The 14,639-nt window shown below is 45.1% G+C and overlaps 1 protein-coding gene across 1 annotated transcript; it reads right to left on the bottom strand.

Annotated features, from left to right (window-relative positions):
* Positions 1-2,211: 2,211 nt before the first annotated feature.
* Positions 2,212-10,781, bottom strand: cops6 (COP9 signalosome subunit 6). The gene is made up of 10 exons (XM_062979243.1): positions 10,621-10,781; positions 10,411-10,536; positions 8,545-8,676; positions 5,805-5,893; positions 5,640-5,702; positions 5,490-5,537; positions 4,915-5,029; positions 4,424-4,516; positions 4,219-4,319; positions 2,212-2,397 (listed from the first exon to the last, which is right to left on the bottom strand). Exons 1-10 carry the CDS (start codon positions 10,715-10,717, stop codon positions 2,257-2,259), a joined length of 1,005 nt encoding a protein of 334 aa, XP_062835313.1. The 5' UTR covers positions 10,718-10,781; the 3' UTR covers positions 2,212-2,256.
* Between the last annotated feature and the right edge of the window lie 3,858 nt (positions 10,782-14,639).

Genomic DNA, 14,639 nt, shown 5'->3' with positions numbered 1-14,639 from the left:
GTCTGTTTCAGGCAAGTGTGAATGTTGCACTTGGCCAGCTTGATTAGCATTTAATAGCCTGGCTGCTTCCTGTCTGGGGGAATCCTTTGTTGGGAGTGTTAGCTGGCCCTGATTGTTTCCCGTCTGGAATTTCCCTGTTGTCAGAGTTGTACTTTACTTACTGTCCTGATTTTAGAGGGGTTTTTTTTTAAAATACTGGGAGATGGTTCATGTTCATGATTTCCTCCTTTCTGTTGAAATTGTCCGCCTGATTCTTGTGGATTTCAAGGGCTTCTCTGTTGTCTGACATGGTGGTTGTGAGAGTGGCCCAGCATTTTTGTATTCTCCAATAATAATAATCAGTGTCCAGGTTGGTTCATCACGTGCTCTGCTATGGATGACTTCTCTGGTTGAGTGAGTCTGCAATGCCTTTCATTCTCCTTGATTCGTGTCTGGACAATGCTCCTGCATTTGGGTATCCCTATGTAGACTTCTCGTCCACAGCTGATAGTATACGGTAGAGTCCTCCCTCTTGTCATTTGCTGGACATGGCATTTGCTGGATTTTCTTAGTGGGTCTGTAGTTTGTAGGTTGTATTTCTTTGTCAGCTTCCCTATGCGGTCAGTGGATCCTTTGATGTCTCGTAAGAACACTTTTCCTCTGGGTGGATCTTTGTCTTTCCTCTCGTGACTTTGGAGAAACTTCAGGAGACAATGCTTCTGGAACATAGCCAGACAGCCCAGAAATCTCACAACAAAACCCAGGGATTCCAGCCACGAAAGCCTTTAAACGCCTGTCTTGGGGTGTTGCCCCTTTGTATCTACTCACTGTTCCCTTGGTCTTTACAACTGAATATGAGCTTCCTTCTAAGAACATGTTTCTTCCCACAGTAACAGCAGTTCATTTCAGCATCTCGTGAAAGATGGCATTGACCCCTGCGCCTGCCATTGTCTCCTGCAGCCCTGGAGTCACTGCAGAAGGCCCATAAAGCCTTGGTGCAGACCTGGCCAGACGAGGAGCCACCCAGCCCCTTCCCCAAAGAGGAAGGACTGGAGGCAGGCACAGAGCAAACCTAGTGGCACAAGAGGAAGGGGGAGATGTGCGTGAACTGCGTTCTTATCGTTTGTTTCATGTCTTTCGTTTATTTGGAAGCACGAAACAAAAAGCCCTCCCCACACGAAACACAGCTCAACACAAAAGTGCTTTCGTGTGGAGCCACAATTTTATGCATGTGAGCTTCTCTCTCTCCCTCCCTTGCACTCACAATGCCACACATTCACTAATGGGAGTCACGGCCGCACCACATCGACCTCAGCATCAGGGCGGAAGGAACCACCTCCCTCCCTCCTTTCCAGGCGTGGGTGTGTGATTGTGCCGGCACTCAGCTGCAGGAAGGCACTGAAGTGAGTGTGCACTTTCCAGGCATGCCTGCATCCCGCCACACACATTTTCTTTCCAGGGAATTTGTGTGTGGCGTGGGGTGTGCAGGCAGGCCTGGAAAGTGCACACTTGCCTCTCAGTGCCTGCCTGCAGCCGAGCGCCTGCAGTCACACATGCCCTGCCGCCCACCACACTCAGAATTGAAAGGAGGGAGGGGCAGTTGTTCCTGCTTGCTTTCTGAGGTCTGGAAGTGGGGCTGCCTGGCCATGACTCCCGTGAGTTAATGTGGGGCATTGCAGGAGTGTGGGAGGGAGGAGGAGAAAGAGAAGAAGCGCGGAGCCTGCCAGGCAGCCGAACGCCTCAGGAAGGGGAGGAGGTGGGAAGCCCCCCCCCCCATAATGGGTCAAGTTGGGGCCCCCCAAAACAAAACAATCTAAAACAAGCATCCCAATTTTGGGAGACTCCGAAAATGGATCAGGCCCTGCAACAAAAGCCGGAAAAGAAACGAGGCAAGCTTTTACCCAAATGCACACCACTATACCATTCCTTGCCTCCTTGCAGAATTTCACATTTGGAGCCCTACTAGTATTAGAGGAGGCTTCTGGGCCAGAGTCCAGCCTCCTCCTACTCAATGCAGGATCTCTCGCTGGACAGAAACTGCCCAGAGAAGAAGGCCCACCCCGTGTCCCCCATCCACACCTTTCTGGGTGATGGGTCTCATTATCCAGCCGCTCCCTGTCAAGAACTTCTCAGGCTCAAACATACCCCCCACCTCCACCAAAACGCAATGCTTCCTTGTGGCCTTTCCAGATCTCACCTTCTCCGCCACAGAAGGGACACCCTGAGATCACCTGACAGCATAATGGCTTTATTAGGGGAGGGGAGTGCTTTGAGGCCTCAGAAGAAGAGCCCCCGCATCCTGCGGCCGATGCCCTGCCGGTCGTAGAGGATGTTGAACTTGTTCACAAACTGGTTCATGGTGTTGCAGGTCTTGGTGATGGTGCCCAGGTAGGTCATCAGGCCCACGTCGTTGCATTGCTGGCGGGGGGGAGAGAGGAAGAAATGTGAGGAAGGATGAGCAAGAGGGGGGTGGCAGGGGCGGCTACGGCCTCTTTTGCCCTTCAGGCCACAATAATAAACTATTTGTATCCTGAAGGGACTCGGGGTGGCTTACAAAAGCACCACAAGGTAAAGCATACAATATAAAACGGTAAGTAAAGGTACAGGTTTCCCCCTGACATTAGGCCTAGTCGTGTCCATCTCCAGAGGGTTGATGCTCATCTCCATTTCTAAGCCGAAGAGCCGGCATTGTCCATAGACACCTCCAAGGTCATGTGGCCACTGGCATGACTGCATGGAGCGCCAATGTTACCTTCCCACCGGAGTGGTTCCTATTGATCTACTCACATTTGCATGTTTTCGAACTGCTAGGTTGGCAGAAGCTGGGGCTAACTATGCAAGCTCGCCCTGCTTGCCGAATTCTAACCACCGACCTTTCGGTCAGCAAGTTCCACAGCTCAGCTGTTTAACCTGCTGCACCACTTGGGGCACCAGGGTGCATGAATATAAAACAATATCAAATACAAGTTATATAAATTATTAATTAAAAAGTAAAATAATAATAACCCACACTCAACACATATAACATTAGATGAAAACAGCACAATGTTAAAATACAGAACGTCTAAGGAAACTAGCTGCCATCAATTCATAACTGAAGCGCCAAAGTGTCAACCTCAAAAGCCTGCTTAAACATCCATGTTTTTAAGCTGGATCAGAAGGATTGAAGGGTGGAGGCTCATCTAATCTCCTTTGGGAGGGCATTCCAGAGCCAGGGAGCCACCACCGAGAAGGCTCTCTCTCTCGTCCCCACCAACCGCACTTGAGATGGGGGTGGGACCGAGAGAAGGGCTTTCCCTGCCAGGATTACCAAGGACAGCTCCCCACAACACAAAACACAAGTGCCCGGCCTCCTCTGAATGTCCTGGAAGGTCTTGCTTGTCGGTTGTGCTCTTTCTGTCCTGTCCACAGACATGGATTCTCACATGATGTGGTCACTTTCCCACTAAAATGCCAATTAATAACCAGTTCTTTACATTTTTTAAAGCTTTGGCATATCATTAAAAAACTGCTTACGCACAACCAGATGGAAAGCTATAGGGCAATGATGGGCAACCTTTTGCGCGTGGTGTGTCAAAATTCACCAAAAAACCTAACATGACTTGGGTGGTGTGTCACTTCGAGAAAAAAACCATAATTTTGCAACATGTATAGTTTAAATAACAAAAATATATAATTGTAATATATAACTGTATTCAATAAATCAAAAACTATTTACTATCATTTCCATGTACAACAATCTATGGTACCTCTTGCAGTTTCCACGCTGATTTCTCTCTATTCTAGTTTCAATGTAGTCATGAGCAATGAATAATATAATAGTAATAATATGATAATATACTACAATAATAATAGAATAATATATATATATATATGTGTGTGTGTGTGTGTGTGGGTGTGTATGTATATGTATATATGTAATGTACATAATTCCCATGGAGTAAACAACAAAACCACTGGACCAAATCACACCAAATTTGGCCACAAAAGACATAGTCATCCAAACTATCTGCGTGCAGCAGCGTGTCAGCAAAAATGGCTAGGCGTGTCAGTGTTGACATGCGTGTCATAGGTTGGCCATCACTGCTATAGGGAGAGACAAACCTACTTTCCTTTTCTGTGACGCCTCTCATTTCTGTGGTGCTGGGGCTGAATACTTCCTCTCCCATTTTGCTCCCACCCCCCAAAGGCAACCACCCCCTTGCTCTTGTGCCCCCCTTCCAGCCGCCTGTCACTCACATCATAGAAATCTGTCTTGAACTTGTCCGTGCTCAGCACCGGCAGGCAGTGGCAGAGCGCATAGGCCTCGCGCAGAATCTCGTGGTTGAAGGGCACCTCTCCTGCGTGAGAGAAGGGGAGAAGGGGGGGTGGAAGAGTCAGGGCGGTGTTGCCTCTGTCCATCAAGGAGCCTGCGCTGTCCCTCAAGGCTCCTCCCTCTTCTCACCTGCTTCTGAGGCTTTGACGTACTCCAAAATGAGTTTGACGCGGCTGTGCAGCATCTTGATGGCGCTGTGCTGGGCAATGAGGTGCTCAGCCACTGCAAGGAGAACAGAAGGAGCTTAGGGCACAACTCACACATCAGAGGCTGCTGACCGTCCCAAAGCCCCCCGTCCTTGACTTGACCCCAAGGAGAAGCAGCAGCAGAGCCCCAAGCACCAGGCCAAGGGACTGTCAGAGTAATTTTACACAACGCAGCAGCAGTTGGATGGAGTCAGTGGAACGGAGAACAAAAAGACATCAGAGCCGATGGTAAAACTATATACAAGTTTTACTGAAAGCAGTAATTAAGACAAACAGACTTGAAGACAATGGACACAGGACTTGACTCTCAGCAGACAGCACTCGACTCAACTCAGAACAGAACAGAACAGATCTGATGCAATCTTGTGTCTGGACACTCCCTGGTTCCAGCCACACATCAAGGCCTGCGCTCACCCGTGGAGTTCTCCCCACTGCCGGTGGCTGTCATCCGTGCCACGTGGTCCACCCCAATGCGCTCTGCCTCCTCCGTGGCCAAGGTGTACGTCAGCTCTGCAAAGAGCATTGTGGCCTGGAGGGAAACAGATCAGAGGTTAGGTGTCAGCGGTTCTATACAGTCATAAAACAACAACACACTTTATATACTGCTCTATCTCCCCAGAAGGGACTCAGGGCGGTTTACAACATAGGTAAGCATTCAATACCACATAGAAAACATGCAACACCACTGTAATAAAAACATAAACATAATAAGGATTAAAACAAATATACCCATTTAAAATAACATCATTTTCAGGACTACTCCATTGGGTGATATTCGGCTCGACAGCAGGCATGGGCCAACTTGGGCCCTCCAGGTGTTTTGGACTTCAACTCCCGCAATTGCGGGAGTTGAAGTCCAAAACACCTGGAGGGCCCAAGTTGGCCCATGCCATATCTACAGCGAAGAGCCTACTGCCATTTCACCATGCAATAGATGAAGGGAGCCAAAGGGAAGGTGGAACAACCACAGATTGGTCCAAGGAGATTACCTCTCCGTTGATGATGTCAATCACGGACTCAAAGACGCTGACGGGCAGCTGAGGAAGAAGAGAGAGAGAAGGGTGTGTGAGTGATGCAGTGTCCCCGAGAGCCTTCTTTGGCGTTCTGAAAAGAGAGGGGCAGAGGGGGCCGCTACTCACGTCCGTGTGCTTGGTCATGGGGTTCAGCTTGAGGAAGAGGGGGCTCTCGATGATCTCGCACACCTGAGGAGAGGAAGAAACAAGAGGAAGAGGGCAAAGAGAGGGGGGAAGCTCACCTTTGCCCCTCCCCTGCATCTGGGAGGAATTTTGGGGGGGGGGGCTTACCTGCTTGTGGACATGGATGTCCGACTGGTCCGGAGGGCCACCCGTCGTGTACCAGCCCAGGAACTCTAGGTCCTTGAAGACTTGCTTGACTGCGGAGAAGGATTTCAAGATTCAAGAGGGATAAGGACAATTCAGGATTCAAGAGGGGCACGAACTCTAAGCTGGGAGGTGTCCACAGGAGGTAATCAATGACCTGGAAACCCTATGAGGAACCTCTTAAAGAGCTGGAGATGTTCAGCCACAGAAGGGAAGGTTGAGAGGAGGCATGAGAACCATGTTTATTTGAAAGGAAGAGTCTGAAAACTTGGCTTTTCACCCAGGCCTTTGGTTATGATCGCCATTCTCCATCACAATTATTATGCTCCTCGACCTTTTGTACCGGTCGCTCTTCTCCCGATTCCTGATTGCTTGATATTATTCAGGACTCCTCCTTACCTAATGTGACCTTAAATGATTCTATTGCACTTTATCTATTTACGAATTTGTTACTCATAATGTGCACCTTGCTTATTCACTATTGCAACCTCATTGCTTTTAATTTGATGTTTTAATTCTGTGTTGTGTTTTTTCGCCTATTGTGTATATTTTATTATTGGTTTCTGTTGTTGTCCTTTGATATTTTATCATTGCTTGTATTTTGATTTTGTTGTAAGCTGCTCCGAGTCCCCTTCGGGGGAGATGGAGGCAGGATATAAATAAACTACTACTACTACTACTACTTCTTCTTCTTCTTCTTCTTCTTCTTCTTCTTCTTCTTCTTCTTATTATTATTATTATTATTATTATTATTATTATTATTATTATTATTATTATAGGATATCTTAAGGAGATGGAGCAGGCTTGTCTCCTGCTGCCCTGGAGACTGGGGCTCAATGGAGTTCAAATGGCAGGGAAGAAGTTCCAACTGAATATTAGGAAGAACTTCCTAACCATAACTGTTCAGAACTCTCTGCCTCAAGAGTCTGGTGGAAGCTCCTTCCTTGGGAGCTTTAGAACAGTGGTTCCCAACCTTTTTTTGACCAGGGACCACTTTGACCAGTGACCACTCTCCAACATTAGTACTAAAAGGTTTACGAATCAGCTTCTGGTTAACTTTAGATTCAGTTTGGTTATCTGGGGTGCTGAGTCAGAACATTCAATGGGATTGACCACATCAGCTCCAGTTTCTGATACAGAACATATGGCATCCAATAGTCGCCATCAGTCCTGTCATGATTTGCAAAGGCACTGTGCTGGGTGTGTTAACTGGAAAATGAAGTGCATGAAGCTGATAGGCTGGGCCTGCAAAGACCTGGGGATTGGTTTTGATACTGTTTCTGTTCTGCTGCTGCAGACAAGTTTTTCAGTGCTGACTGAGTACTACTAGTGAAGAGAGCTGTGTACTCAGAAAGGCCTTGCTATTTTGAGGCTTGTTTTCTGCTGAGAAAAGAAGAAGAACCAGGCTTTTAAGCAGAGGCTGGATGGCCATCTGTCGGGGGTGCTTTGAATGCGATTTCCTGCTTCTTGGCAGGGGGTTGGACTGGATGGCCCATGAGGTCTCTTCCAACTCTACTATTCTATGATTATATGTATTCTTCTCTGAAGCAGAAGGACAATTGTAAATACTAATGTTTTTTGATATTTTGAAATCAGTAAAGTTCCTGCATGGTTGTTCTGCAAACCTGAGTGGCATGTTATTGTTCTACAGGTGACGCTGGATCAGGGGCACATGTAAAAGCTTCCATTTATCATCATCAAATCGGTAACAGTGCTCACCCATAGAAAACCATATTTAATAATCTAGAGCTGGCCAGCTCTGCAGAAAGCAGTGGAATAAATAAAATAAAATAAAATAAAATAATATCTATATATATAGAAGGGTAATGAATCATAGAATCATAGAATCATAGAATAGTAGAGTTGGAAGAGACCACATGGGCCATCCAGTCCAACCCCCTGCTAAGAAGCAGGAAATCGCATTCAAAGTACCCCCGACAGATGGCCATCCAGTAATTTCGGCCTAGGACAAAACAACAAAACTAAACACATCACAACCTCGAAAATTGACAGCACAACCCCTCATCCACGCCTCTACGTTCTTACAACAAAAAGAAAAGAAAAATAAAGTCCTAATTAGAGGGAGAAGAATAATTGTTTTTATCCAATTGCTGACAGTTAGAAGGCTAAGCTCCGCCCACTTGGTCTCCTAGCAACCCACTCAGCCCAGGGGACAGCAATAGGTACTGCTCCAGCGGGAAGGTAACAGCGCTCCACGCAGTCATGCCACATGACCTTGAAGGAGTCTACGGACAAAGTTTCGGCTTACAAAAGGAGATGCGCACCATCCCCCAGAGTCACACACGACTAGACTTAATGTCAGGGAAAAACCTTTACCCTTTACCTTAACTACCATCAATTCCTCAATACTTTATTTCCCACATCACCAGACTTCGCCACAGCAACGCGTGGTCGGGCGCAGCTAGTAATAAAATAAAGGAGGTTTGAGGACCAGATATTTGTTCTCACAGTCCACTGTGGTTGGACTGAATGATCCTTGGGATCTCTCCCAACTTTAGGATTCTGTAATTCAGAGGCTGGATGGACACCTGTGTGTGTTTGTGTGGGGGGCTTTGATGGTACTTTTCCTGCCTAGCAGAATGGGGTCAGACTGGATTGCCTTCAGAGACCCTGCCCCTGTCCACAACCCCATGGCCCCTTCCTCTCTGCCTGGCCCTTCCACCCTCCCTTCCCTTGTACTCACACTGCTCCTCCTTGGTGTAGTAGTACTCCTTGTCGATGACGGCGTTCTCCTCGACGGAGTGCGAGAGCAGCTCGAAGGAGTTCATCACCTCGATGTTGCGCCCCTCCTGGCGCCCGATCAGCGCCCCGATCACTGCGGAGGGAGAAGAAGGGAGAAGGGCGGAGGGAGATGGAAAGGGAGACCCACATAGATCCCTCCCACTCTACTTGGCCCCTCCCCCTCTCTTGTAGCCCAGCCCTCTCTTATTTTGGCTCCCAATGGGGTTAAGGGTTTTTAAATATGTATGCTATATTTGTAAATAGGGTTTTATTGCTGACTGTTTTGTATAATCAGGTTGCTATAAGCAATTTCTTCTGCCAATCTAGAAGTTTGAAAACATGAATATGTGAGTAGATCAATAGGTACTGCTCTGGCGGGAAGGTAACAGCGCTCCATGCAGTCATGCCAGTGGCCACATGACCTTGGAGGTGTCTACGGACAATGCCAGCTCTTGGGCTTAGAAATGGAGATGAGCACCAACCCGCAGAGTCAGACATGACTAGACTTCATGTCAGGAGAAAACCTTTATCTTTACCTATGTTCTTATTGTATTGTTAGCCACTTTGAGTCTCGCCTTGGTGCGGGAGAAAAGCAGCGTGAAAATTAACTCTAGTAATAATAATAACAACCACGGGTTGCTGTTAGTTTTCTGGGCTGCCTGGCCATGTTCCAGAAGCATTGTCTCCTGGCATTTCGCCTGCTTTTGTGTCAGTCACCCTCAGAGGTTGTGAGGTCTGTTGGAAACTAAGCAATTTCAGTGTGTGTGTGTGCGTATATATATACAGTAGAGTCTCACTTATCCAACATAAACGGGCCAGCAGAACATTGGCTAAGTGAAAATGTTGGATAATAAGAAGGGTTTAAGAAAAAGTCTATTAAATGTCAAATTGCATTAAGATTTTACAAATTAAGCATCAAAACATTATGTTTTACAGCAAGTCTGCCACTTGTTTGGGAGCGTGGCTGCACTTGTGTTGTTGTTGGGCGTGTTGGCCCACTGTGCGTTGCTGCCTAGAGAAACAGCTGTGGATCTGGGCGGGAGGCAGACTGCGTTGGATAATACAGAACGTTGGATAAGCGAGACTCTGCTGTATGTAGCGGTGGAAAGTCCAGGGTGGGAGACAGAACTCTTGTCTGCTTGAGGCAAGTGCGAATATTAAAACTGGTCAGCTTGATTAGCACTGAATGGCCTTGCAACTTCAAAGCCTAGCTGCTTTCTAATTATTATTATTACCGTGTTTCCCCGAAAATAAGACAGTGTCTTATATTATTTTTTACTCCCAAAGATGCGCTAGGTCTTATTTTCAGGGGATGTCTTATTTTTCCATGAAGAATTCATATTCATTGTTGAACAAAAAAATGAACATTTATTCTATACTGTACAGTAGTTGTCATCACAAACCAACATAACTAAACCAGACAAACTGTGACTCCTGTCAAGAATTTCTTGTTACTACTATTATTTCCATATACAATTGGTATGTAAGCCGCCCTGAGTCCTTCTTGGGAGATGGAAGCGGGGTATAAAAATAAAATAATAATAATATACATTTACCAACCCTGCATGCTATGGTGTTTTGTTTGGCGGGCGCTGGGCATGCTTCCAAACAAAAACTTTGCTAGGTCTTACTTTCGGGGGAGGCCTTATATTTAGCAATTCAGCAAAACTTCTACTAGGTCTTATTTTTTGGGGATGTCTTATTTTCAGGGAAAGAGGGTATTATTATTGCGAGAGAAGAGAGAAAGGAGGTCCCTCCTTGGCCCCTCCCCTCTCTTGTAGCCCCGCCCCCTCTGCTTGGCCCCGCCCCTCCCCTGTTTTGGGCTCACCTTGGGCGGGGCGCCCCTCCTGGGAGCGCATCCGGATCCAGTGGTCGCTGATGTTGAGGATGACGAGCGGGTGCAGCGCCACCGACACGCTCCCCGTCACGCCCGAGGCCATCACCGCCGGGCCCGCTGCAGGAGAAGCCCCGTCAGACCCCCGTCAGACCAGGCCTTCCCCTTCCCTCCCTTCTCCTCCCTCCCTCCCCGCCTCCTCACCGGCCGCGTCCACCTCCATGCCGCCCGCGCCGCTCCCTCCGTTGCTGCTCCCGGGCCCCGGCGGGCAGGAGCCGCCGCTGGAGCCCGACGCCGCCATCTTGGCTGTGGATGTTGTATGTCCCGCCGCGGCACCCGTCGCCCAGCAGCGCGGAGGGAGTGCGCATGCGCTCCTGGCGCCTCTACTTCTACGGAAAGGTTAGCTCTCTGGAGCGACGCAGTGGCCTCTAGCGGAGGAAAAGGGAACCGCAGGGGCAGCGCCGGCTGTAGCGGCCACGCCCACCCAGGGAAGCCACGCCCACCAGGCCCTGCAGGAGGAGGAGGAGGAGGATAGGGTTGTTGTATGTCTTTCGGGCTGTGTGGCCATGTTCCAGAAGCATTCTCTCCTGACGTTTCGCCCACATCTATGGCAGGCACCCCCTCAGAGGAGGAGGATGCCTGCCATAGATGTGGCCAAGTTCCAGAAGCATTCTCTCCTGACGTTTCGCCCACATCTATGGCAGGCATCCTCAGAGGTTGTGAGGAGGAGGATGTTGGCAATAAAGCAAGTGGAGTGTATATACAGTAGAGTCTCACTTATCCAACGTTCTGGATTATCCAACGCATTTTTGTAGTCAATGTTTTAAATATATCGTGAGATTTTGGTCCTAAATTCGTAAATACAGTAATTACTACATAGCATTAATGCGTAATGAACTACTTTTTTCTGTCAAATATATTGTATAACATGATATTTTGGTGCTTAATTTGTAAAAATCATAACCTATTTTGATGTTTAATAGGCTTTTTCTTAATCTCTCCTTATTATCCAACATATTCGCTTATCCAACATTCTGCCGGCCCGTTTATGTTGGATAAGTGAGACTCTACTGTACCAATGATGGGCAAGCTTTTGCGCTTGGTGTGTCAAAATTCACCAAAAAACCTAGCATGACTTGGGTGGTGTGTCACTTTGAGAAAAGAACCATAATTTCACAATATATATATAGCTTAAATAACAAAAAATATATAATTGTAATATATAACTGTATTTAATAAATCAAAGACTATTTACTACCCTTATTTCCATGTACAACAATCTATGGTACCTCTTGCAATTTCCATGCTGATTTCTCTCTATTCTAGTTTCAATGTAGTCATGAATAATGAAAATATAATAATAATATAATAGTAATAATATAATAATAAACTACAATAATAATAGAATAATAATAGAATGATTATACAGCAGAGTCTCACTTATCCAACACTCGCTTATCCAACGTTCTGGATTACCCAACGCATTTTTGTAGTCACTGTTTTCAATACATCATGCTATTTTGGTGCTAAATTCATAAATACAGTAATTACTACCAAATTTGGCCACAAAAGACATTAGTCATCCAATCAATCTGCATGCGGCAGCGTGTCAGCAAAAATGGCTAGGCATGACAGTGCTGACACGCGTGTCATAGGTTGGCCATCACTGGTATATACAATAGAGTCTCACTTATCCAAGCTAAATGGGCCGGCAGAACCTTGGATAAGCGAATATCTTGGATAATAAGGAGGGATTAAGGAAAAGCCTATTAAACATCAAATTAGGTTATGATTTTACAAATTAAGCACCAAAACATCATCTTATACAACAAATTTGACCAAAAAAGTAGTTCAATGTGCAGGAATGTTATGTTGTAATTACTATATTTACGAATTTAGCACCAAAATATCATGATATATTGAAAACATTGACTACAAAAATGCATTGGATAATACAGAACCTTGGATAAGCAAGTCTTGGATAAGTGAGACTCTACTGTATATATGTATATCCCTGTGGAATAATGTCCAGGGTGGGAGAAAGAACTCTTGTCTGTTTGAGGCAAGTATGACTGTTGCAATTGGCAAGCTTGAATAGCTTTGAGCAGACTTGCAGCTACAAAGTCAGTTAAGCATATCTGCATAGAGGTAGCCTGGCTGGTGTAGCCTGGAGGCATCCTCTGGCAGGTGATGACTGGCAATTTGATTAAAATTCATGCTCAAAGGGGTGTGACGCATCTGGTTAGTAGCCTGCTGCAATAAATCACTACTGACCAAGAGGTCGTGAGTTCAAACCAGTCCAGGTCAGATTGAGTGCCGGACCATTAAATAGCCTGGGTTGTGGTATGTTTTCCGGGCTGTATGGCCATGTTCCAGAAGCATTCTCTCCTGATGTTTCGCACAGATCTATGGCAGGCATCCTCAGAGGATGTGGGCGAAACATTAGGAGAGAATGCTTCAGGAACATGACCATACAGCCCGGGAAACATACAACAACCCTGTGTGATCCCGGCCATGAAAGCCTTTGACAACACATTAAAATTATTATTTTATTGTATGACACAGCAAACAAGATAGCTATGCTGGATTTCATATCACAAAATCACAAGTCGAACACTTCCCAAGCGTTTAGGACTGTGTGATGTATTTTCGGATGATGCGCGCAGAACCTAGTAGGGTGGCCTTTTGCAGTTGGCAGATCGTAATTTTGTCAATGTCTATTGTTTCCAAATGCCGGCTGAGATCTTTTGGCACGGCACCCAGTGTGCCCATCACCACCGGGACCACCTGCACTGGTTTCTGCCAGAGTCTTTGAAGTTCAGTCTTGAGGTCCTGATAGCGGCTGAGTTTTTCCTGTTGTTTTTCGTCAGTGCGACTGTCACCTGGGAGGGCAACATCAATGATCCAAACATTGTATTATTATTATTATTATTATTATTATTATTATTATTATTAGCCACCCTGAGTCCCCTAATGGGTGAGAAGGGCGGGTAGAAATACTGTAATAAATAAATAAATATTGTATTGTATTGCATTATAATATTATTATCAATATTATATGTATACACAGTATATTATATTATTACCATAGGACAATATTAGTAAATGAATGAACAAAACAATATTTAAAAATAAGAATGATTTTAACCAAGGTAAACCTATCAGGATTTCAATGGGAAGTGTGGGCCTGCTTCTGCCCAATGAGATACAGTAGAGTCTCACTTATCCAACACTCGCTTATCCAACGTTCTGGATTATCCAACGCATTTTTGTAGTCAATGTTTTCAATATATCGTGATATTTTGGTGCTAAATTCATAAATACAGTAATTACTACATAGCATTACTGCGTATTGAACTACTTTTTCTGCCAAATTTGTTGTCTAACATGATGTTTTGGTGCTTAATTTGTAAAATCATAACCTAATTTGATGTTTAATAGGCTTTTCCTTAATCCCTCCTTATTATCCAACATATTTGCTTATCCAACATTTTGCCGGCCCCTTTATGTTGGATAAGTGAGACTCTTCTGTAATTAATATTATTATATTATACAGTATTATTACATTGTATTATTATTATTATTATTACTATTAGCCTCCCTGAGTCCCCTACTGGGTGAGAAGGGCAGGGTAGAAATGTTATAATAAATAAACAAATATTACATTGTATTACACTTCACTTTATTTCTTAAATTATATTAAATTAAATTATATATTAAATTATATTAAATTCTTACATTATAATATTATTATCAATGTTATATGCCTTGCCAGATGAAACTCGAACCACCCGAGACTTACTTGCCTTTCGGAAAGCCTGTAAAACCTTGCTCTTCCGACAAGCTTTCAATGGGTGAAAAACTCGGGGCTATGTCTGTTTTTATTGTTGCTTTTATTGTTTTTATTGTTGTTTTAAAGCCAAGTGTATTGTTTTAATCTATTTTTGTAAACCGCTCCGAGCCAAACTGGGAGTAGCGGTATATAAGTTTAATAAATAAATAAATAAAATATGTATACACAGTATATTATATTATTACCATAGCACAATATTAGTAAATGAATGAACAATACAATATTTAAAAATAAGAATGATTTTAACCAAGGTAAACCTATCAGGATTTCAATGGGAAGTGTGGGCCCGCTTCTGCCCAATGAGATAGTCAAGTTAAGTAGGATTGTTGTTGTTGTGTGTCTTCAAGTCGCTTCAGACTTTAAGGTAAAG

The sequence above is a fragment of the Anolis carolinensis genome, chromosome 4 (genome assembly GCF_035594765.1).
Source record: "Anolis carolinensis isolate JA03-04 chromosome 4, rAnoCar3.1.pri, whole genome shotgun sequence".
In the NCBI taxonomy this organism is placed as follows: domain Eukaryota; kingdom Metazoa; phylum Chordata; class Lepidosauria; order Squamata; family Dactyloidae; genus Anolis; species Anolis carolinensis.
The sequence above is the reverse complement of the archived record's forward strand: the minus strand, read 5'-3'. Positions and strand labels throughout refer to the sequence as shown.